Source organism: Sarcophilus harrisii, chromosome 4 (genome assembly GCF_902635505.1).
Source record: "Sarcophilus harrisii chromosome 4, mSarHar1.11, whole genome shotgun sequence".
NCBI classification, from domain to species: Eukaryota; Metazoa; Chordata; class Mammalia; order Dasyuromorphia; family Dasyuridae; genus Sarcophilus; species Sarcophilus harrisii.
In genome coordinates this window covers 372,508,098-372,533,149 of record NC_045429.1, presented here as the reverse complement: position 1 = coordinate 372,533,149, position 25,052 = coordinate 372,508,098, and the positions used below count along the sequence as shown (strand labels likewise).

At 32.4% G+C, this 25,052-nt stretch overlaps 1 protein-coding gene across 7 annotated transcripts in view; it reads left to right on the top strand.

Annotated features, from left to right (window-relative positions):
• The window catches only part of LYST (lysosomal trafficking regulator), a 221,227-nt gene that overhangs the window by 58,542 nt on the left and 137,633 nt on the right, over positions 1-25,052 (top strand). For all 7 annotated transcript variants that reach the window (XM_031966940.1, XM_031966938.1, XM_031966939.1 and 4 more), the window contains exons 4-9: positions 4,791-4,881; positions 6,524-8,579; positions 11,542-12,559; positions 14,181-14,342; positions 16,088-16,241; positions 23,277-23,500. In XM_031966940.1, coding sequence (XP_031822800.1) covers positions 4,791-4,881; positions 6,524-8,579; positions 11,542-12,559; positions 14,181-14,342; positions 16,088-16,241; positions 23,277-23,500 — 3,705 coding nt within the window. The remainder of the gene's footprint in view (positions 1-4,790; positions 4,882-6,523; positions 8,580-11,541; positions 12,560-14,180; positions 14,343-16,087; positions 16,242-23,276; positions 23,501-25,052) is intronic.

The window sequence follows — 25,052 nt, the reverse complement described above, 5'->3', positions numbered from 1 at the left end:
CCAAATCACAAATAATTTCAGCAATACAATTTGAAGAAACTGTTTGACTTCACACTATGCATATTAACAAAAATGATAAAATTTGGAAGTCACTGGATGAATTATAAGAAGGGAGACACTAATAATACCCCACAGTTAGAACTATGAATTAATCTAACTCTTGTGGGGAAAAAAATTTGGAATTAAGTTTAAAAAATAACTAAAATGTCCATGTTCTTTGAATCAGAGATTCCGAGGCAGGCATGTATTCCAAGGAAATCAGACAGGATCAATAAAATAACAAATTATTTATAGCATTAATTTTTATGGTTGCAAGAATTAAAAAACAAGCAGGTACCCATTGATTGGAAATGCTAAACAAATTGGGATATATAAATGTAATAGAATATTACTGTGCTGTAACAAACAATGAATATAAGGAATTCAAAGTATCATGGGAAGACTAAATAACAACAGAATCTTCTAGCAGGACATTAGTATACACAGTGACTATCACTGTAAGGGAGAGAACAATAAAATTAAACTTAACACTGTATAATTATAATGACTCAAGTTGGCCCCAGTAAACTGAATTTAGATGTTCCTTTGTTGCCAAGGAAAAATGGAGAGGGGGGTTGGGGAACAGAATGTACTTTAAAAAGGCATGATCAATGTTTTGGATGGTATTGATTAGCTACTTTTGTTGCCTTTTAAAATCTTTATTATTTTAATTGACAGTTTCACTATTGTGAATTCTTCTTAAAAGGATTAATTCATTGGGTAATATTTTGGGAAGCTATATTTGGAAAAAAATGTGAAGTTACAATCATAGTGTTGATAAGAATTTACATATATTAAATGAGAGAACTTAAATTAGACAATTTTAAGCTTTAATTATTCTAATTATGATGACCACTTCTGTCTCCTTTGCTGGATCCTCTTCCACATCATGCCCTCTAATTGTAGGTGTCTCTTAGAGTTCTCTCCTAGGCTCTTTTCTTTTCTCCCTCTATACAAGTAGATCATTTTATCAGCTTCTATAGATTTCCATTCATGCCTTCCCTCCCTGCTCCAGCCTCGATGAGACTTCAGTCTCACATTTCCATCTGTCTTTCACACATTTCTAATTGGATGTCTAGTAGACATCTTAAACTCAACATGCCCAAAACAGAATTCATTATTTTCCTCCTTAAACTGTCCCCTTCCTACTTTATTACAGAAAAATATGATTCTCTCATTTCCTCAGGCTCACAATCTAGGAGATTCTGTACCTCTCGTTCTCTTATCATCCATCCTTATAAACTTTGTTGTCAAAAGCCTGTTTATTTTCTGATACTGTTACTACTCTGGTGCAAATCCTTATCACTTTTGTTTCTATAAAATTAATACAAGGAATAAATAGATAATAAAAAAAGAAAAATTTAAATATATTTTTAATATTAATATTTTTTAAGTTTTAAAATTTATTTTGAACTTCAGTACAAAATAAGAAAAGAAAAAAATTTGCTATATACAGCAGAACATAAAAGAGGATTCAATATAATGCACTAAATTTCCATTTCAAGAAAACCTATGTAATAAATATTTCACAGTATTTTCAAGGCTGCCCAGCTTTTCTTTACTTCCTTGTAGGTTTTCATTTGTTTTCTGTTGTGCATTTTTTTACTTTATTTCCCCGCCCCTTCGGTACCCTCCCCCAAGAAAGCCACAATTAAATGCAGATACACAGACACATAACACATATGCATGCATATACACATATGGATAGCTAAACATACACATATATGTTTATTTGTTTGTAACATGTAACAAACAGAGAACAAACATAAATATGCAAATATAACTTAATATACACATATATTAAATTATATTTGCATATTTATGTTTGTTCTCTGTTTCTTAGAAGGTGAATAACATTTTATTTCATAAATTCAAGCCTCTTCATGTTTTTCTAAGTCAACCAGCAATCATTTGCTATACACAGCAATATCCCACCCAATTATATTCTGCCTAAGAGATTGTCTATAAAAGTTATTTCCTCAATTTTCTGCCTTCTGTTTTTAGCTGCATTTAGATTTTATTTATATAAGAAATTTTTTTACTTAAAATAATCAAAATTGTCCATTTTATACTTCAATAATGCTTTCACTTTATAATATGGTTTAAGACCTGATACTATTACATCTGCTCCCTTTTTCATCTTTTTTTCTCCTGGTTTCTTTGAACTTCCTGATCTTTTGTTCTTCTAAATGAAGTTCATTATTATTTTTTCCAAATCAGTAAGATAATTTTTAAAATAATTTATTTGGGATGGCATTACGTAAATAGATTAGTTAGGTAAAATTATCTTTTTAAAAATTATATTGGCTACCAATGAACAACAAATATTACTTCAGTTATTTAGATCTAACTTTATATAAAATGTATTTTATATTTATATTTATGTAGTGCCTGTGTCTGTTTTGGCAGCTATATTGTCGAGTATTTTATACTGTCTGGTTATTTTAAATGGTCTAAAACAATATTGAATAATATGGCTGACCATATCATTTTCTTGTTTTCCTCTTTTGATTAAATGTATTTTAACTTTAACTTTGTTTGAAATCATGATTTCTTGTCCTTTTTACGTAAAAATATTTTCATATAAATTTTTATATAATAAATTCTACTCCCGACCTTTATTTTGTGTTTGTGTGTCTCATTTTATAGCATTTCCTGAAGACAAAATATTGTTGAACTCAAATTTTTTATCTGTGATCAATTTCCACTATATGGATAAATTCATCCCATTCATTTCTAAGGAAATTACTTGTATATTTTTCTCCTTTTTTTCCTCACCCTATTTCTATTCCTCTTTACTCCTCTGCTTTATTTTAACTTGCTACTTGCCCTCCCATTCCTTAACTACTTATCCCTCCAGGAATCCCTTCTTTATCCTCTCCTCCCATCCCTATCCCCTTGCAGTATTATTTTGAATTTAGAACACTTATATACCCTTATAATATTATATACCTCATATATTATACTCTTATATATATATATATATATATTATGTGAACTTATTTATTTTTTTCCCTCTTTAACCCAGTCTTGATGTAAATAAGGTTTCAGCACTATCTGCTCTCCCCCTATTAAAAGTCAATATTTTCATATATAAGAAGAAAATAATTTGACCTTATTGAGTCCTTTATAATTGGTCCTTAATGTTTATATTTCTCCTGTATCTTATTTTCCTTCATATTCTGCTGTTTTTGTCACAAATACTTGAAAAGCCTTTTAGTTCATTAAATATCCACTTTCTTTCATTCAGGATCATACTTAACATTGTTGGGTAAGTTAGTTTCAAAGGAGATCAAAGTTGAGGTAGGGAAGAAGAACTCGGTAGGAAGGAAGAAATTAGGAAAAGGGAGAGGAAAGAACATTTCATGTAGTAATTGGCTTCTATCATGGGAGCACTAGACAGGCATACACAGTGTGGTCAGGATATATTGATGAGTTGCCTGTTTTCCTTTTGTAAAATAAGACCCAACTGGCAAGCTGGAGAACAGCTTGCCTACATTATGACTTCACAGGGACTTGAGGTTTCTGAAAATTCTGTTATATTTTACCATGTCCTCTAGTTCTTAGTCTCCTTAATTTTTTACCAGACCTCAAATCAGGTAGAATTTCACAGAATTTCATATCAGGAATTGTCATAGATTTGGAGGCTGCTTTTTGCTTTTTAAGGATTCAGGTATATTTCCTAGTGGGCTCTAGTTCAAAGTGTATGAGGCATTCATGAATATATCCTTTTTATTGGTGATTTGCAAGTGTTAATGAGACTCTTTTGGAAATTTTTGTTCTCAAGGGTCTAGAATTTAAAGTTTTGTTGGGTTGAGGAATTGAAGATTTTTGCTTATTACTAAAAAACAAACAAACAAAAAACCCCCAACAATTTATACATATCCAATAAATTCGTCAGTTTCACTTTGAATTGGAGGAAATTTGCTTAGTAATTAGGAGTTGTCCTCTTGGTAAATAGTAGATTGTTGTTTGTGTAACCACTCGTTGGAGATGTTATAGTAAAGATTTTTGATTAAGTTAAAGTTTGGACTAGGAAGACTTCAAGGTCCCTTCTTCTCTTGAGATTCCATGAAGGTGTTCCTGTGATGTTAACTCATATTATTCTTGTAGATTCAATCTTAGGGGTTCCAAGAGTTCAACAGTATTATTCACATAATAAGCTTTAATTGAATCACAGTGGTAGTTATTGTCCTTATTGACAAATAATGTATTATCTTACTATTATTTATTCAGGACTTACACCTTACCTTCTTCTGAAAAAGATTCAAAGTAGAAATATTTTTGACACATTTAAAAATACTTAATTCTTGAGTTTTTTTTTTTAATTGTATGAATGTGATGAACTTTTTCTCATTTACATGATATTATTGGTCTGCGTAGTTAGCAAGGCTTAGTTAACTTTTAATTTTCATCTAGTGAATTCTACCATTGGTGAGGAATTCTTTTGGCTTGTGAGGTGGCAATATCTGATGTTTGTGAAAACACCAGCAGGAATGTGCTAAATAAGTTTTTTGCCTTCTCAATGTGGTTTATATATTGAAAAGCTTTCTTAGAGTGGTGTTCAACAAACAGTACAGCTGTCTTGGATGGATTTAAATTAAAAGATTTGAGAGAGTTCATTTCTCCTCCACTATAGCTGGAAAGAAAGACTTTTTTGGGATCTACTTAAAGAAATTAAAGAATGTTGTTTCTGGGAGGTGTTTTCATAAAACTTCATAACTTGAAGAATTCTTCTATTTCCGATACAGGCACTGACATGTAGAGAAGAACTTCTTACCCTACTTTTATCCCTCCTTCCACTAGTATGGAAGATACCTGTTCAAGAAGAAAAAGCAATAGGTATGTTTCTTTTCTTTGCTAAACCACTTATGTTCAAAGTTCCTGTTAAGATGATCGTTTCTGTATGAATGCTTATTTTAAAAAAAGCACCAAGAAGATATTCTAAATAGGTTTGTAGATACAATTATTTTTTGTTTAACATGATGATGAGAGTTTTTCCTTTTGAGATAAATAGATTTCCCTTAGCCAAGTAAAGCCCATTGAGACTACTTAAAATCAGTATAAGTTTAAGAACACTTAAATAAATTAGAAAACATAGTGAAAATGCTTTAGATGAAATAAGTAAATTTAGATGGGTGTATGACATGGGCCAATGGAAGAAGCACTTTTTGAAGAGAGAAATCAGATCCTTAAACTCTTAAATATTGTTTTTTCTAACTCATGACTTAGAGATGCTTTTACTTGAATTACAGATGACTTTACTTGAATAATCTGTACACTTTACTTTTAAAAGATTTATGTGCATTAATATTTTAGTTCTGGAAATAAAAACTGTGAAGCCTGAGATTTTTTTTTTTGATTTTTGGAAAAAAGTATTACTTACATGGTGAGTTTCTTTAAATCACAGAATCCTTTACCATATTATATCTTAAATGTGCTAATTTTAAATATAGTAAGCCAGTAAATGATTGTTGATTGATTGACACTAGTTGTTTTTAGCCCATAATATGAGTTCTAGAGATAATCTTTTACTCATTGATATGCTAACTTTTGATTAAAAAAATGAATTAGGAAGACCCGTACATAAATAATTGCTAACTTGAGTACTTAAATGAGCATTTAAAGAATTATATCTGTTAACTATTGTTCCAGTTGTGAATTAGTCTTACTGCATTTTTTAACCCATCTTAGGTTTGTTGGGCTCCAAATTTGCTGCTTTCCAACCTTTTTCTTTTGGGAAAAAAAGCCAGTCTTTTATTTTCTGATTTATGTTTTTTTTTCCAAATTACAACTGACATTCAAGTAAGAATGTTATATTAAAGTTATAAAGTTATATTAAAAGTGACTTGCAAAAGAAAAGCTGGTAATTTTTTGGTTTTTATATGTTACGTGTTTGGCAAATCTCAATGCTTCACATACATATCATCTATTAATAAACTCTTTAGTGTGGAGAGAGAAGAATAGAGATGCTATGTTTAAATAGTTTATGATAAATAACCATTGGAGTCTTATGTTGAGAGCTTTTAGTATTATAGATGTTAAATGACTACACAGGGTATGTAAATATTCAAATGGTAAAATTTTAAGACATTTTTCTAAATAAAACATAGGAGCCTAAAAAATGGAAGAAAACTGCTAGGGCTGAAAAATAGTAAATGTTAATCAATAAAAAAAATTCATCTTCATTTGGCTTTGGAATACGGTATCTAATTTAAAAATTGGACATAAATATCCCTTTTCATATATCCCGAGCCCAGCTGGTGTTTGGGCAAAATTTGTTTCAAAAGCTTGTATGACTAGAAGTAGCCAGCCCAAGATATAAAATATATGGGAAATAAATCTTTAAGTTTTTTAAAGAAATTTCTGTAGGATTCTGTGATTTAAAGAAACTCACCACATAGGTAATACTTTTATAGATAATCTAGTGTTGACTAGAAAGTATTTAAATTTAAGGTATTTTGCACCTTTTTCTTTCCATTAGATTTTAATCTACCATTCTCAGCTGATATTATCTGGACCAAAGAAACAAATTCAAGTTCACTAAGATATACTCAGGAAAAAACACATTTAGAAGGAAGTACCCAAACTGGTCAGGTTTGCACAAAAGCAAGTATATCTCGAAAAAGTAGACGTCATCGTAAACCCACCCATCGCTATGCTGTAAGGGATGAAAGAAAATCTCAACTGTCCACCTCAGATTCAGAAGCCAATTCTGATGACAAAAGCATAGCAATGATTAAGCACAGGCGATCCAATCTACTGCAATGTTTTTTATCATCTTCACCTAAAGAACACCAACCTCTATCCAGAGAGACACCGAGACCTGATACTATGACATTAGAAAATGCCCCCCCAATTATTCCAAGACATGAAGCAAACAGTGAAATATTAAATGAATCAGCTGCCTCTTCTATTATTAGCAATATGAACAACTCTCCATTTGACTTATGCTATGTTTTGCTGTCTCTGTTAGAAAAAGTATGTAAGTTTGATATTACCTTGAATCACAATTCTGCTCTGGCAGCCACTGTAGTGCCCACATTAACTGAATTCTTAGCAAGCTTTGGGGACTGTTGTAGTCTTAGTGGTAATTTGGAAAGTGAAGTAGTTTCTACAGGTTGGACAGAAGAACCCATTGCTTTGGTTCAAAGAATGCTCTTTAGAACTGTATTACATCTTATGTCAATAGATATAAACACTGCAGAGACTATGCCAGAAAGTCTTAGAAAAAATTTAATTGATTTACTTAGGGCAGCTTTAAAAATTAGAGCTTGTTTGGAAAAACAATCTGACCCTTTTGCACCAAGGCCAAAGAAAACACTACAAGAAGTTCAGGAAGATTTTGTATTTTCAAGGTATCGTCATAGAGCACTTCTTCTGCCTGAGCTTCTGGAAGGGGTTCTGCAGATTTTGATTTGTTGCCTTCAAAGTGCAGCTTCAAATCCTTTTTATTTCAGTCAAGCCATGGACTTGGTTCAAGAATTTATTCAGCATCATGGATTTAAATTATTTGAAACATCAATTCTTCAGATGGAATGGTTGGTTTCAAGAAACGAAGTTTCCATTGGGGCTTCAGAACATTTGAAAACATTAATAAATAGTGTTATGAAAATAATCAGCACTGTCAAAAAAGTGAAATCTGAGCAACTTCATCAGTCAGTGTGTACAAGAAAGAGACATAGACGATGTGAATATTCTCACTTTATGCATCATCATCGAGATCTTTCAGGTCTTCTAGTTTCTGCTTTCAAAAACCAGATTTCCAAAAATCCATTTGAAGAGATGGCAGATGGAGAAGTTTATTATCCTGAACGGTGCTGTTGTATTGCAGTATGTGCTCACCAGTGCTTATGTTTATTAAAAAAAGTTTCATTGAACACTACTTGTGTCCAGATTCTATCAGGGGTTAATAATGTTGGAATATGCTGTTGTATGGATCCCAAATCTGTAATCATTCCATTGCTTCATGCTTTTAAATTGCCAAAGTTAAAACATTTTCAACAGCCCATATTGAACATCCTTAACAAACTCATTTTGGATCAGTTAGGAGGAGGAGAGATATCTCAAAAGACTAAATACGCAACTTGTAATATTTGTACTTTTGACCAGGATCAGCTAGCCCAATTAGAAGAGATAATGCACACACACTCATGTAAAGCCGATTTTGCTTCAGCTTTATCTAGTCCATCGTACAAATTTCAAGGAATACTGCCTAGTAGTGGATCTGAAGACCTCTTATGGAAATGGGATGCTTTAGAGGCTTATCAAAGTCTTGTTTTTGAAGATGACAGATTACACAGTGTACATATTGCAAGTCATGTTTGCAATTTAATCCAGAAAGGCAATGCAGTTGTTCAATGGAAATTGTATAATTATATATTTAATCCTGTGCTCCAAAGAGGAGTTGAATTAGCCCATCATTCTCAACAGCTAGGTGTTACTTCATCACATGATGCATATAACTATCATAGCCAGTGTTTGTCTCTAGAAGTACTTCAGATTTATCTACAGACTCTGCCTACATTGTTGAAATCCAGGTTTGTATATATTTTTTCTTATTGGCATAATTTCAGTCTTCTGTCAGCTGACTGGCTTAAGCTACTGGACCTAATAATAAATGAAAACCCTCAGTAATTGTAGTTTACTAATGAGTACTCAGTAGTATATCAGCATTTATGTCAGTAAATGTCAACTCAGTAGAATAATCATCATTTATGTCAGTAAATGTCATTTTGACAGGTCTCTTAGCCTAAATATTTTTTACTTCATTCAGAAAATTGATGTTTTGTTTTTACATCACTTTCATTTCCAAATATTGTCCCTTCCAAACCCCCGGTTATGTCTCATAGCAAAGAATAAAAAAAGAAAGAGAAGGGAGAAAAGAAAGGTAATTCAGCATAATTAACCAAAATATCAACTAAGTCCCACATTAAATGCTGCTTTCCATATATGTCGTCTTTCCTCTATGGAAAATAAAGGTGAAGTTACATTTCTTCTACTCATTTTTTTTTTTTTTTGACAAGCTCAAAATTACACAGTATTTAGTTCAGTTTTTTGGGGTTTTTTTACATTGTTATAAATTGTTTTACATTGTTGCTTGCTTTTTTCAAGACTTTTGCTTTTTTCAGTTCATATAAGTCTACTCATTTTTCTCTGTATTCAACATTTTTATAGTGTAGCAATATGCCATTATATTCTTGTATTATAATTTTTTTAGCTATTCCTCAGTCATCAGGTCCCTATTTTGTTTGCTGTTCTTTGCCACCTTAAAAACATACAGTATTTAACTTAAAAAGTAAGCTTACAATTAAATTTTCTATCATTTAACAACATTAGCAGTTTTTGAATTATAAAAACTCAAATGATTCATATGTACAGTCATATCTCAGGGATAGAAATACCACAGTTGATGACTCACTATTAAGAAGTAGCCTTTGATAGAGTTATTAAATCATTTAGATTGGCATCCTAGCACACAGTTAAGAATTCTCTTACTCAGGAAATGGAAATATTGATAGGAGGGTGAAGTAAATAATTTAGGAGTATGGAAAATTTTGGTGGGGGGGGGCAGTGTAAATCAGGGCTGATTGAATGCCACAATGAAGGAAAAATATTAGAAAGATGATCATCTAAGAAGAAAGGGCACTAGGATATAAGAAAAGAAGTATCGAAAGGGAGATAGCAAAGTATCAAAGATAAATTTTGAGTATTTACAAAATGATTTCTAGCACAAGCTTGACATCCATGAAAGAGGGTTAGAAAATTTCCTTTTCCTTGTTATTTCATGGTCAGCTAGGATCCAGAATTCAAGTTAATGCCATCCATATTATAGCTAAACTTTATTATGAACTGGACTTTTGTGGGCTGGCTACCCTAGGTAGTTTTAACACCATTTCAAAATCATTTCTATGAGAGGAAAAAAGTGTTCCCAATTCCAAACAACCAACTTATAAGTACTCTTTTTGAACATAGCTCATTGGCATTTGGAGTTACCAGTATAAAATTTGGGTTCCTTAATACCCAATTTTGGAGTGGGCTCTTTTAGGCAGCAGGGGAATTCCTTTTAATTTCTAAACCACCTTTTTTTTTTTTTTTTTTTTTTTTTTTTTTTGTTCAAAAGATATCACTTCAGAAGGTTAGTCTTAAAATCAGGATCACTTGGGTTCCAACCCTTCCACTTATAGGCCTTTAACTTAACTTTTTAGGGACCCAGGCAATTTTCTAAAACTAAAAGTTGCAAATAAGATTCCATTTTATGTCAGTGAGCGTTCCCTACAATAAGTTATCCACTTATATCTCCTTCAGTTTAGGAATATTGGCTACATAGATAATTCTAGATAACTATCTAATATATCAGTGCTTCAAAAATATATATTTTATAATTATATGGTGTTCCAGATGATACTGAGTGTTCCAGATGGTACTGATACAGCTTAATAGATGGTTTTTGAAATTCCTTATGGTCAACCTTGAGGTAAAACTCCCCAGAGAGATAAGACTAGTACTTAGACAAATTATAAGTTCATCATTGAGTCCAATTTTGAAACCTTTCTTGGTCTATGAGAGCTTTGACTTGGTAGGAACCCAGGGACACCAATATGTTATGAAGAAGCATTAAAAGTAGAATTTAGAAAACGAATATGGTTATAAATGCTATCAATTTTTGATTGCTTAATATGCCAATATAGTCCTTTGAATTAATGACACCTCTTTATTTGCCCTGTCTTGTTATTGCTGTGAAGAAAAGTGTGTGTGTGTATATTTTGAGAACATTTCAAAATCATGAACAACTTGCTAAGTTAGAATATATTTAGTCTTCTCATTATATTGATCTAAATATGATATATGCATAAAGACAAACAGATATACAAAAACTTTAATTGCTGATGTTTTCAGGGTGCATCTTTGCTAATTGCTGTGAAATCTTATGTTTTTGTAAAATTTATTTTTAAAAACTGGGGAAGAAACCATTTTATAAGAACACAAATATTTAATTTTATTCTACATCATTATGCCAAGTTTTCAGCCTTCTTACTCCAAGTTTGAATGTAAATAGTCTTCTAGCATTAGGAAGTTAAAAGATCAGAATCAAACAATCATATGTGTCAGAGGTGGTACTGTGAACCCAAGTCTTCCTTATCTAAACCGCTCTCTCTTCATTGTGTAACACTGTCTCTTTTGGACACTTACAGATCACTAAAAATTAAACTGTGAATACTCAGCACTTCAAAGAAAATGGTATTTGAGATCTAGGTTGCTTAGTTGTTGTTTTTTTTTTTTTTTTTTTTTTTTTTTTTTTTTGTCTCTAATGGTATTTCTTGGTATTTTAATCATTTTCCCTTTTAAGAATGTTTTTATTCCATAAAATATTTTAATAATTGTTTATTCAATAAGAAATGAACAAGGTAGTTATTTAGAATGAAGTAATGTGTAATTTAGTGTGGAAACATAGAATTTTGCATATGTAACATTTTTGTGTATACTTTTTTTTTTTAATAGGGTTATAAGAGACTTATTTCTAAGTTGTAATGGAGTAAATCAAATGATTGAATTAAATTACTTAGATGGTATTCGAAATCATTCCCTAAAAGCATTTGAAACTCTAATAACCAGCTTTGGAGAGCAGCAGAAAGATGAAGTGATTCCAGAAATCGATGGAATAGACCATGAAAAGAAGATTTCATCTTTAGTTACTTCTTCACTTAAGCAACAAGTATGCTCAGATTCTTCTCAAAGTCTTAGCAAATTTTATGCTGGCCTTAAAGAAATTTGTCCAAAGAAACAGAAGACCATTGGTCAGGATATACATATCAACATGATAAATCTATTCCTCTGTGTGGCATTTTTGTGTGTTAGTAAAGAAGCTGAATGTGATCGGGACTCCACCAATGATTCAGAAGATACTTCTGGCTATGATAGTACAGCTAGTGAGCCTCTGAGTCGTATGCTACCATATTTATCTCCAGAGATACTTATCTTACCTTCTCCAGAACATATCCATAGAGCAGCAGACATTTGGTCCATGTGTCGTTGGATCTATATGTTGAATTCGGTTTTTCAGAAACAGTTTCACAAACTTGGAGGTTTCCAAGTGTGTTATAAGTTAATAATTATGATAATTCAAAAACTCTCAAGGGACAAAGAAGAACAAAGAAAAGAGAAAGGTCTTTTACATGTAAATGAAAACAAAGATTTAGAGAAAAATTTTCGATCTGAAATGGCAGTGGATGAGGATGCAGTACATTTAAGTGTTGATCGTGAGTTAAGTTCTTTAGTGTCAGATAGTTTAGAGGAGAATACTAAAAGTTTAGGTCAATTAGATTCACAGGAAATTGTTTCTGAACCTTTAAGTAAAATCTCAGCTTCTGTAGCAACTCTTGAACCTAAAGTATCTTCAAGTCAAGAACATGAGTGCACACTTCAAAGTATAAGACTATTAGAAGCTCTTCTGACTATTTGTCTTCACAGTACAAAGACTAAAGATCAACAAAAGATGGAAGTAGAATTACCTAATCAGGTAATAATCATTTTTTTCAGTTGTTTTGCTATGTAATCTTAAGAAAAATAGTTGATTTAACAATTTTATGAAAATTCCCTTTCCTCTGGGTATTAATTGACAGTTATCAGGTATGTGCTATGTACATAGCATTGTGTTTGGCACTGTGGAACAGAGTGAGAAGTGTAATATATAGGTTTTTTGCTCTAAAAAATTTTTAAATATAGATGGAAAAGCTATATATAGTTATCATATATATATGTACATGATTCGGAAATCTATCAATCAGTCCCAACATCTCTCTTGACCTGTAGTTTCTCTTGACTTCATATTGCCTATTGGGCATTTCAGACTGGATGTCCCCATAGATATCTTAAATTCATCCTGTCCAAAATGTAATTAATGATTTTTTCCCTAACTCCCCTTCTACTGGGGGCATGATTTAGGTATCATCATTTCTTATTCTCTCTCACTGTCAGGGTACACCCTGACATTCTATCTCTTGACAAGTTCTGTCCATTTTATATTTGTAACATCTTTTTACTACTTGTCCTCTTCTCTGACACTGCCATCGCCCTTATATAGATCCTTATACCTGAACTATTGCAGTTAATCTCCCTGCTTCGATTTCCCCCCCACTTCAGTCTATCTTCTACTCAGCTATCAAATTAATTAAAGCATATCACCATGTCATCTCCTATTTAGTAAATTACAGTGACTTTTGCCTTTGGGATCAAATATGAAATTATCAGTTTGGGTTTTAAAGACTTTTATAAACTATCCCCTTCTCCCTGATCTTCTTATCCCATACCCCCTACAATGAGTTCTGTGGTCCTGGGATCTGGCCTGCTTGAGGTTTTTCAAACCAGCGATATTTCTCAACTTTAGGCATTTTCTCTAGATGTATCTATGTCTGGAATTTTCTTCCTTGTTAGCTGTTTGTCCCTTGTTAACTCTGCCTCCTGGTTTTAAGTTCTACCTAAAATTTTCTCACCCTTTGTACATAGTTGTCTTCTCCATTTGAATGAGCTTGTGAACAGCAGGAACTGCTTTTTGCTTTTGTTTATGTTGGCAATACTTAGTCTAGTGTTTAGCATATAGTAAGCTCTTAATAAATGCTTTTGACCTTAACACATGACAAAATAGGTAATAGTATAAAACAATGTACTACTGACAAATGATAGAGAAGTATAATCATTTAGTCCCTTGAATATTTATAGGAGTTACCTATGGAAAAATCCATAGAATATCCTAGGATGACAATGAAATTTCTAAAAAGGTTCAAGAAAATGATAATATTTGAATGGAAATAATTCTTAATATTTTAGGGAGCTTTGAGAGAAGAGATTAGAATGATTTAAAGGGAGGTTAACTAAAGCTCCAATTGTGAAAATAATTTGAAGCCTAATAAATATTTATAGAAAATTTTTGATAAACTGAAATTTATAAATAAAGATGATTAATAAAGGGATAGATTTTTAAAAGTTCAATATAAAGTATAGCAGAAGAGATTTATCCATTTGTGATTTTTTTATCTTAATTAGTTAAGAAGTAAATCAGAATTAATTCTAATTTAATTTAGTTGTAACTAAATGATTAAAAACACGTATATTTGATATTCTATTTTTTTCCTCCCTCTTAGAACTTGTCTGTGGAAAGTATATTGTTTGAAATACAAGACCATCTTTCGCAGTCAAAGGTGGTTGAAACTGATTTAGCTAAACCTTTATTGGATGCACTGCTTCGAGTAGCTTTGGGGAATTATTCAGCAGATTTGAATCATTCTGAAGAGAAATTTGAAAAGGTATGAGTGGTTTTCGTTTTGCCAAGGTGAAGACCAACTATGAAGGTGAGGTATAATTATATCTATGTTCAGGGCAGTGATGTGGAGTAGAGGCAAGGCTAGGTTCTGTACAAGTAATATGATTAGGAGCAAGTAATATGATATATAATATGCTAAGAAAAAAGGGCAGAATTTGCCTCTTTAAAAAATGTTTTGTATAATGCAGAATTGCCTTTTAACAAAGTAAAATTGTCTGTTTGTATCTTATAACATAGAAAACTCTGCAGAAAAGTTAATTATCTTGGAATTCCTAATTTCTGTGTCCTTTGGCTTAGTCAATTTAGTTCTCATAATACTTTAAGGATTTGTGGTTTCATTTGGTGGATGTTATTCATTAATTATTTATTATATATAACTATAGATAGTTTTTCATGAAAATTGATTAACTTAAATCAATTAACTTAAATATGTACACATGTACATATGCATATGTGATTATTAAATTATAAAAATATTTCATTTAATATATTTCAGTTTTAGTAATTTCATGCTATGTGGCAAGGATGAATAAGTTTCCTGTACAATTCTGTGTGTGTGTGTGTGTGTGTGTGTGTGATTTTTAATAATTCTTGGTTAACTAATGCTCCATTGTAGTATTCTGGTTGGTTTTCTGGAGGCCTCTGGACTAGCCTTCCTTTCAGTAATCACCACGAAAATAGCCAGGTGTTAAAGTCTAAATTCTTTATTACTCCTTGCCTGGGGCTCGGGCTAGGTTGGTCTCAGTGGAGGAAATGCGGAAGGACAGGCCAGCCACCACCATGGTGTGAGATGGGGTGAATCTTTCTTCTTGGCTCTGAGAGCTTAAGCTCCTGCCTCCTGCTCTGTCTTCTCTGAGTCTCACCCTGGCTGAGTTTGTCCCAGTTTATATGCTCTATTATAATTAGATTATTTACAGTATACTGAGTATAAACCAATCATTATATCACTAGGGAACCATTATTTGTGGTAAAATTAAATCAATCATATTGAACTAGAGAACTTGCATGCTAAATTATATAACCATTGTCTTATCAATTCCACTGAGTTAGCGCCTTGTAAGAATCTTCGTTTCAAGTACAGAGTTATGGCCCATAACACTCCCTCATCTATTAAACCCATTTTTGGAGAAGTATTAATTCAGTTTCATAGATTATATAATTTGTATTATTATATCTAATTTTATTATGACAGATGAAGATTTGGTATGAGTTTTCCATAATTCTGTGTTTATAAAGAACTATAGCATTTTAGAGCATTAAGGGAACATAGAGATTATCTAGTTTAACAAGTTTAATTAATAGATGAAGTAATTGAATCCCTAAAAGTGAGAAATGACTTTTTACCCAATAAGTAAACAAGAATTTGAATCCATATCATCTGATTATAAGTCTAGTTTTTTTTTTCCCTCTGATATGTTGCCTCCTACCATTGAAAACAAGATCTTATTTCCTTGCTTTGCCAAAATTTCATAATAAGTTTTAGAGTCCCTTTCTCTTAATTAACTTATTAAAGTATTACAGTGGTGTTTTCATAACTTTTTCTTATGATATATATTCTACATAGGACATGTAATATATAATTGTCATATCATATAATATCACAGTATGCTGTTAAAGGTGTTTTTTTTCAAAATCAGTATATTAACTTTGTTCAAATAAATGTAAACTTTTTTCAATAATGAATAAATTATGTGCTGCATGTTTTTTAACAGCACATTCATCTTACAGATGCACCAGACTGAGTCAGATTCAGTATCTCAGCAAGGTGATCTCTCAGAAGAAACCGAGGAAAGCCATGGTACTCTTAAATTTTTTGATGAAGAAGAAGGTTATGAAGCAGACAGTGAAAGTGACACCGAAGATAGTGAAAGCCAAGATGAAGGTAGGGTAGGATTGAATTTGAAAGTCAATTTATATAACTTGTGTGAAAGTTCATAAATGATATATTAATTATCTGATTTATCTAAGAATAAATAATTTAGATAACTACATATGCTTAAATTTTACTATAATTATTTTCTGTAAAGGCAAATTTGGCGACTTCCTATATTGGAAAATTTTTTGCTAACATAGACATTTATTAGCCACCTAAAATTTTGCATTTGTGCAGGTGGTTGGCTATAAATGAACCTGTATAAGAGGATCAGCTTTGAAATAGGAAACTTTAAGATGCTACTCTCCTAATCCAAACTTTCTGTGCTGCTTAGTCTTTTATTTACAGTAACATTTTCAGCATCATGGCTACATTGGATGCCTTTATTATTTAAATATGTGAAACAATTTGGCAATGGCATAGATCTTGATAATTTTTTTTAAGTTTCAAAGGAAACACCTACTAAATGGCAGACAGTATTCTAAGTGTTTGCAAATATTATCTAATTTGATCCTCACAACAGTCTTGAAAGTTAGGTGCTATTATTATCTTTAATTTATAGTTAAGGAAACTGAGGCAGAAGTTAAATCACTTGCTCAGGGTCACACAACTAGTAAGTTTCTGGGGCTAGATTTGAATTGAGGTCTTTTTGATTCTGTGCCTGGCACTTTAATTTACTGCACTGCCTAACTTCTTTAGTAGTTTGCCTATATTTTAGAACTGATTTTTAAAAATTTTCTATTGAGGTTAATTTGTGCAGACTTTTCTAGGGCTTTTTTCCTTTGAAGATGAAAATTTAGAGAGAAATTGGGAATTAATAGTTTAGCCTTCTGATTTATTTTTTTCCTTTTATTTCTCATTGCTTACTGATTGTAGCTTCTTTAGCTCCCATTGAGTCTCAGCTTAAAGTCTCACTTTCAGCAAGAAGTCATTCCTCATCTCACTTAAGTGCCTTCTTCTGAGATTATTTTCAAGTTATCTTGTTTGGATGTCACTGTTTACATGTTGTCTCCCTCATTAGACTAAGAACTTCTTGTAGATAGAAACTGTCTTGTGCATTTCTTTATATTCTCAGGGCTTAGCATGTAGTAGGTCCTGAGTAAAAATATTTTATAACTTGAATTTATATCAAGTTTCCAATTCTCTTGTGAATTTTACTTCTTTATTCACTATTTGTCATAGGATCAATGCATTTTTTTTGAAAATACGTGCTGAGATGTAAAATTTTTTTTTTTAGTCTTTGGTTTTCCAGGGATACTTTGAAAGTTTTAAGTGCTTAACGTGCACCAGATATATAATATCTTTGATGCTAAAGATACAGAGATAAAAATAAGAGAGACCTTACTCCCAAAGAGTTTACGTTCAGTTTGGGACAAAAGATTTGTATACATATGAGTAAATACAAACTGTATACATACAGAGTCTAGGGTCCTGGAAAGGTGGGAAGCATAGCCAAGGTAGCTGGAAGTATCTGGAAAGTCCTTTTTTAAAGAATAAGATAAGCTTTGGAAAAAGCTTGGAATCTAAAGCAGAAGCTGGAGAAAAAGTATGCATGTTAGACATGAAGGTCAGCTTTTGGAAGGACACAAAAATGCAAGCTACCCCTTCATGAAGAGCAGTTTATTTTGAAGTCAAATAATAGACAATAAGTTTATATTTCATGCTAGAAAAGGAGTCACTATAGCATTTTGATGGGGTTTTTTTCCTGAGGCAATTGGGGTTAAGTGATTTGCCTTGGCTCACATAGATAGGAAGTGTCTGAAGTTAGAATTGAACTCAGGTCCTCTTAACTTCAGGGCTGGTGCTCTATCCACTGCACTACCTAGCTGCCCCTCACTATAGCACTTAGAACAAGGCATTTACATAGTCAGATCTATGCTTTAGGAAAAAAACATTGGTAATTATGTAGGGGATACATTGAAGAGGAAAGTGTCTTCAGGCAGGGAGACCAATTAAGCAGCTCTTGCAGTAATCTAAATGAGAGGTGATGAGGGCTGGCTCTAGGATGATAACTACCAGAATGGAAGCTAACTTGCTGTTGTGGAGGTGGTACTGATAAGCTTTTACCAATTGATTATATATGGGGTATGAGGGACTGAAGAATTGAAGATGATTTTATTTCTTTATATATATATATATATATATATATATATATATATATATATATATATGTATTAACAATCTTAGATGAGCTTTCTAGAACTTTGGACTCATAAGGATTTACAGTCTGGATAGTCTACATAGAAAATATTTATTGAAATCAATAGGTTTCAGTATAGGCTGTAATTCAGCAATATTGATTTTACATATGTAACAATGTTGTCAGGACCTACAGTATATATTCTATGAGTTTTTTTTGTGCCCCAAAGCACATGTTTTCTTTCATGTCTAGATGGCAGAAAAAAAATTGGTTTTATGATTTATAAAGATTTATGATAAGTGTAATGATGGCTTTTCAGTAGAAACATTCTCATATTTTCATGTCTTCCAGGGAAATTTTATTTTTAAAAACTTTGCTAGAAATGTATTTTATAAGTTCAGACATTTTTATAAATATCTTAGACTAAAATCTATTATTTAGAAGTGGGGTCAATTTAAATTGGATTAAACATTAAGTATGTGCTATATACTGAACTATGCATTGGAGCAGATATGAAATTTAGATAAAGACACAGACCTCCCCTCATGGAACTGAAAGCTTTAATTTGAGGGTATAATACATATACAGATAAGTAAAAAACAAACTAATATCCAGTGAGTGCATGAGAAAAGTATAAACAATTTTAGGGAAAGTTAAAAGAGATCAATGGTGATTATTTATTTTAAAGAAAGGGAATATTTTCCAGAAGAGTTGGTATTTGACATGTGCTATAAAGCATTCATCTTCATAGCTCTACGTATTCAAAGAAAATATCGAAACTGAAGAGAGCAGCACAAATAGTCCTCGTGTTTGCCTTGATGCCTTCCTCAGTTAATGTAATCAGTGGACATTCAACTACCTTGTGCTCCTTTCCAAAAATCCTGGAGGTCATTTTCCAGCAGGCCCTAGTCTTTTCCCTCTTTCTATCATATGGGCTGTGCCATTAAACCATTGGAGCTCCTTTCCAGGTAGTCAGAAAGGTGGACAGGCAATCATTCCTTGCCTGGCATCTTGTGCTTCTATCCTCCCCTTTTATTTTGACCATAACCCTTAGACACATCATCTATTTCCCCTAGTCTGGACTTTCTACATTTTCTGGATGGATAGTATTTCCTAGGAAATTGTTTATGCTTTATAGCCTTTGACATATGGTGGGGAAAGAATCCCAGAAGTGTAAAAAATGCTTCCCAAAGGTGCAGGTGTTAGCTCCTTGTTGATTGCTCAAATTTTTCCTTCACTTCCTTCTCCCTCTCCCCACCTTCCCGAAGAACAAAGATTCCCAATGAACCAGGAGGAACTAGAGCAAAGAGAATCTGAGAATATCAGTAACAGCTTATAAGCTCATAAGTAGTGAGCAGTTAGTGGGTTTGAGGTTTAATGACAACTACATAACTCTCAAGTCTGCACCTCTAATCCCAAGATCCCACAAAACCCATTGCACAGCTTGGAAGGAAATGGTGAAGGCTATCCATTAGCAGGAAATGATGGCCCAACCAGCTGTTTTGCATCTTCCTGCTTCAGTCGTCTTCTTTTTCTTCTTGCACCAGCTACCTTTCAGATGTGAGATCTGGGAAGTGGGGAAAGAATTTGAGCAGTCAGCAAGGAGCTAATATCTATACCTTTGGAAAGCATTTTTTTCTTCTCTTGAGATTCCCTCACCCCATGTCAAAGGCTGTAAAGCATGTCCCTTGCATTCTACTTCCACATGAGAGGAAATTTTCCTAGTCAAATTATAATAAAAACCTTTGCAAAAAATTTTGATGGGTGGAATTTTTAAAATGAGTATCTTGATTTAATAATAAGCATAGTCTATGATGTATCTTTTCTACTTGGAGCTACATACCTTTGTAAATTATTATGTTCAACTAGGTTAGCTATTAAGACCAGGTGTCAAAATTAACTAACTTAAAACCAGACCTTTAAACTGCTGTATTACAAAATGTTAAAGCAAGATTTTAAAAAAAATAATGAAACATTCAGTCACATCTAATAAAAATACTTTAATGAGATAAAAATTTTTATATTGTTAATAAATGCAAAATTATTTTGTTTCATTTTTATTCCATTGTTATTTATTTCTATTTTTATATGTTTTATAATGTACATAATATCAATACAGTGACAAGTATAAATAAATTTATATATAATTTAAACACATTTAAGGAAATACTTGCTCAAACTTTTTATTTGTAGATGTGTGCTAGCAAAAAAAATAAGAAAGTTGGAGACAGCTGTTCTGATCCATAGGAATTCAAAAGGCAGAGGAAAAAAAGTAGAGAAGTGATTGTAGGTTTAAGGAACAACTTGTGCAGGGACTTGAAGATAGGAAGTTACATAGGGTTAATGAGTAGTCTGTTCTCATTGGAGCATAAAGGTACTTAAGAATTTTTGAAATAAGTCTGGAAAGATGAATTAGTGCAAGGTGTTAGGTAAGAACTTTGAAGGCCAGCCAGAGTTAATTGGTAGGAAGTAATAGACTTGTGATGTCGCGATGAGATCATGTTGTGAGTATGTATAATAGCAGTAGTATAAAGGAAGAATTTGATGGGGCATCGAGTGGAGCTGAGGATGTCTATGAAGAGGATGCTGCAGGTGGGTGGTAGGAAAGGCACTTTCTCTAAGATCTGAAAGTTTGAAATTTTACTTTCCTAACCTACTTCTCCAATGTTTATTCTCATACTAAGTCTATTCTTTTTTCCCCTCATAATCTTTTTTGAATCTCTGTTTATTCCAGTCTGTTTGCTGTGCTAACCTCCATAATCAGCCTTAATTCCATGATCAGATACTTTTCACTAGAACTTCTTTTCTTACTCACTTTCTTCCATTCTCAAGCCTTAACTCTGCATCTCTTAGTATATCTACCCATATAATTCATCCATTCCTGCTACAAGGCTTGAAATGTCCCTGGCAAAAGTTACAAGCCAATCTGATTTCACCTGCTACAAATTGATGATCTATATATCATGGACTTGCTTACTTGTCGTGCTACTTTTTTCCATTCTTTATCTTAATTCCTCTAGGTGTTTCTTTGAAAACTCACCTGTCACATTTAGATTAGATCACCAAATCTGTTATTTGACTAAAAAGATTGAGACTATCCAATGTAAGCTTGTTAATCTCTTCCCCACCCTCCCACCCCCGATTCTGAACATTATCTTCTGTTTTTTCTTCTACTCATGGGTCACACAAATTTCCTTATTTCTAACTAAAGAGTCATCTTTTCCCTTGGGACTTCACCCTATGCAAGTAGCTATATCCTTGGATCACCCACACTATCTGCTGCCTTTGCTTCTTCACATGTACTGATGAACATAGCTAGAGAAAATTTTAAAACCAAGCTGGTTGGCTCTATCACAAAGTTTTGTTATATAAATTCAAGTTGATTTTAACTGTACAGGACAATCCTTTTTCTACTTCTTTCATTAGCATGGTGTTCCATATAACACAGTAGCTCTTCTAAATATCTTCCCTCCTCATACTTTCCATAGTTTCTTTTTTATGACCAGCATCTCTATTAAGAATCATGCCTCTTATTTTACCAAAAAAAAAAAATTGTCCCACAATGTTCTGTCTTGTACTTTCTTATCTCTTTTATATAATTTCACTTGATTTTTATCAACTCCTATAGATTGTTATCATTTTACTCCCATGATTCTCTCAGATCTATTTGTCCAGCTCAAACTTCTAATCTCTAGTCTTGGATTTCCAGTTTCTTACTGGACATTGTGAACTGAGAGTCATCTTAAACTCAACATGTCTAAAACCGAACTCACTATTTTTCTTGCCAGACTCTTCCAAACTTTCCTATTACTATTGAGAGTACCACCATCCTCCCAATCCCAGGCTCATAACCTAAGTATCATTCTTAATTCCTTATACACACACCCTTGACCCCATATCCAATCTATTGATAAAGCCTGTTGATTTTACCTTTGTAACATCTCTTGAACATGCTTCTCTCCTCTGACACTGACACCACCCTTGTACAGACAGGCTCTTATGTTCTTACTCCTAGACAGTTATTGTAATAACCTATTAGTTATTCTCTCTGCCACAAGTGTCTCTACTTTACTGCATTTTCCACTAGATTGTCAAAATGATCTTTGTGCATGTCTAACTATGTCATCCCTTCACAAGAAACTGCATTGATTAGTTTCCTATCATCAAAAGGATCAAATAGAGAATTCTCAGTCTGGATTTTAAAGTCCTTTAAAAGCTGCTCACCCAAAAAAGAGATTATGCTAAAATGAAATTAATAGGCCTTTAACAAATCAGAACTGAAAATTAAAGAGAAAAGAAAGTGAAAAATACCCCAAATTTCAAGTATAAGAGACTACATAGATGGTAGTGTCTCTAAGCCACTGATAGAAATGAAGTCAAGAGTTGAGAGATTTTGGCAAAGAAAAAAATTTATGCCTGCACAAATGTGTATTTGCATTGGTATAGGAACTCCCAATGAGGAAAGTCCATCTACCCAAGACACTGAAAAGTTAAGTGAATTGCCCAAGGTTTTTCACTCAGTGTTTGTCTGAGGCACAACTTTAATTCAGATCTTCCTGATTATAAAATCACCCTTCTTTCTACTGTACTGCGCTGGCTTTCACTGAAGAGTAGGTAAACTAGGTTTTTCACTGACTGATTTTGAAATATTGGCTAAATGGTTAGGTTGAGAAATCTTATGGGCATTGAAAAAATTTAATTGTTTTACAAATATTAGCTTTTCTTTCTTTGGACCTTTAAATTGTTTTTATTTTATGTAAATATCATATTTTAACAAAGAATGACCTACAAGTAAAATTAGTAAACATCTGAAATGTTCATAATGTTACTAGTAGTTCTGAAATAATAGTATTAAAGTTATATTTGTTACATTATAAATGAAAATTAACTGTTTTTAATTTTAGAGGACATAAGGGCTGAAATAGAATATATCAGTTCTTCAAGTTGTTTAAATGATGTGATTGAAAACCTTGCACAAGGAGAATTGGTATATCCTGAGATTTGTATACTGGAATTAAATTTGCTTTCAGCAAGTAAAGTCAGATTTGATGTGCTTGGCCATGTCTTTGAGAGCTTTTTGAAGATCATCAGACAAAAAGAAAAAAATGTGACTTTACTCATGCAAAAGGTAAGGTTTTAGTATGGTTAATATCAGATAAATATTGCTTATATTAATATTTTTTTATTTTCCATTCTTGTTTGTTATAGTCTAATAAAAATCATTATTATTAAGGTTTGCAAAGCATTTTATGTGTTATTTTATTTTATCTTACAACAACTATTATGATCATCATTTTACAGAGTATGTAAGGTTGTTAGACGGCACAGTAAAGAAAGTACTGGGCCCAGACTCAGAAAACTGAAGTCCAAATCTAGCTTCAGACATTGTAATGGGTGGCGAGTCCTTTAACTTTTGTTTGATTCAGTTTGCTTAACTATAAAATAGGGAATAATGAGATCCCAGAGTTTCAGGTTCTAATCTGATAATATTTTTAAAGTATTTAGCACAATGCCTGCCACATAGTAAATACTAGAGAAATTATTATCTTAAATATTATTATTCCTATTCTGTGGACTCCTTTAGCTGGGAAGTGTTAGTGTCAGAACTTGATTATAAATAATTATTAAAATAGTAACTGTACTGAATAATTCAATATTTTTGCACTTCTGCTTCTTAAAAATTTAGGTCAGATTTTCTGATGATTTTTTTCCCCTTCCACAAACCAAAAAAAAAAAAAAAAAAAAAAAAATTTGGTCATCTATTAGTGCAGATTAACAACTTCCCTGTAATTTATTTTATTACAGGACCCTCCTGTCTTTGTCTCTGCAGTTGTTTTGTTTAATCAGGGGAAATGGGAAATATAATATTATATTTCTTTAGATTCCACAGAATTTTTCAGTACTTTTTTGGGATAGATTTTAGCTATTCTGCTTGTCACTCAGTAAAGGAAGTTAATTTAACAATATTTGCTATCTGGCAAATCTGACAAGCACGGTCATTTTTTTTTTTTAATGACTGACTCTAAAATAACCAACTTAAATCATATCTCTAGCTGTCTATTGAAAATCTTAAAATGGGTGCCCCACACAAAACTCACTCAGTATGTTTAAAAATAAATTTATTATCTCTCCCCCACAAGCCCTTCTCTTTTCCTGTCCTTATTTATTACTGTGGAGAGCACTGCCATCTTCCCATTCACATAACAGCCTAGATAACTACATCCTTGACTCTTCCTTCTCTTTCACACATATACTCTCCAATATCCAAACAGTTACCAGGTCCTGTTTTTTCTTCCTATGTAACATCTCTTCCATAAGCTCCCTCCTCTTCTCCAAAACTGGCATCATATTGATGCAGGATCCCATCATCTTCCACCTAGTTTTTTGGTTGGTCTCCCTGCCTCAGTTCTGTCCCCATTTCAGTAGTCAAATAGACCTCCCTAAAATGCAGATCTGACTATGTTTCCCCTATTCAATAAACTCATGTTGCTCTTTGTCATCTCCAGTAATAAAATATAAAATGCTCTGTTTGACATTCAAAGCCTTTTATTACCTGGCTCCCTGCTACATTTCCAGTCTTTTTATCCTTTATTCCTCTCTCTGCCTCCAACATACTCTGTTATTCAGTGACATTGACTTTCTTGCTATTTTTCAAACATGATACTTCATCTCCTGACTGT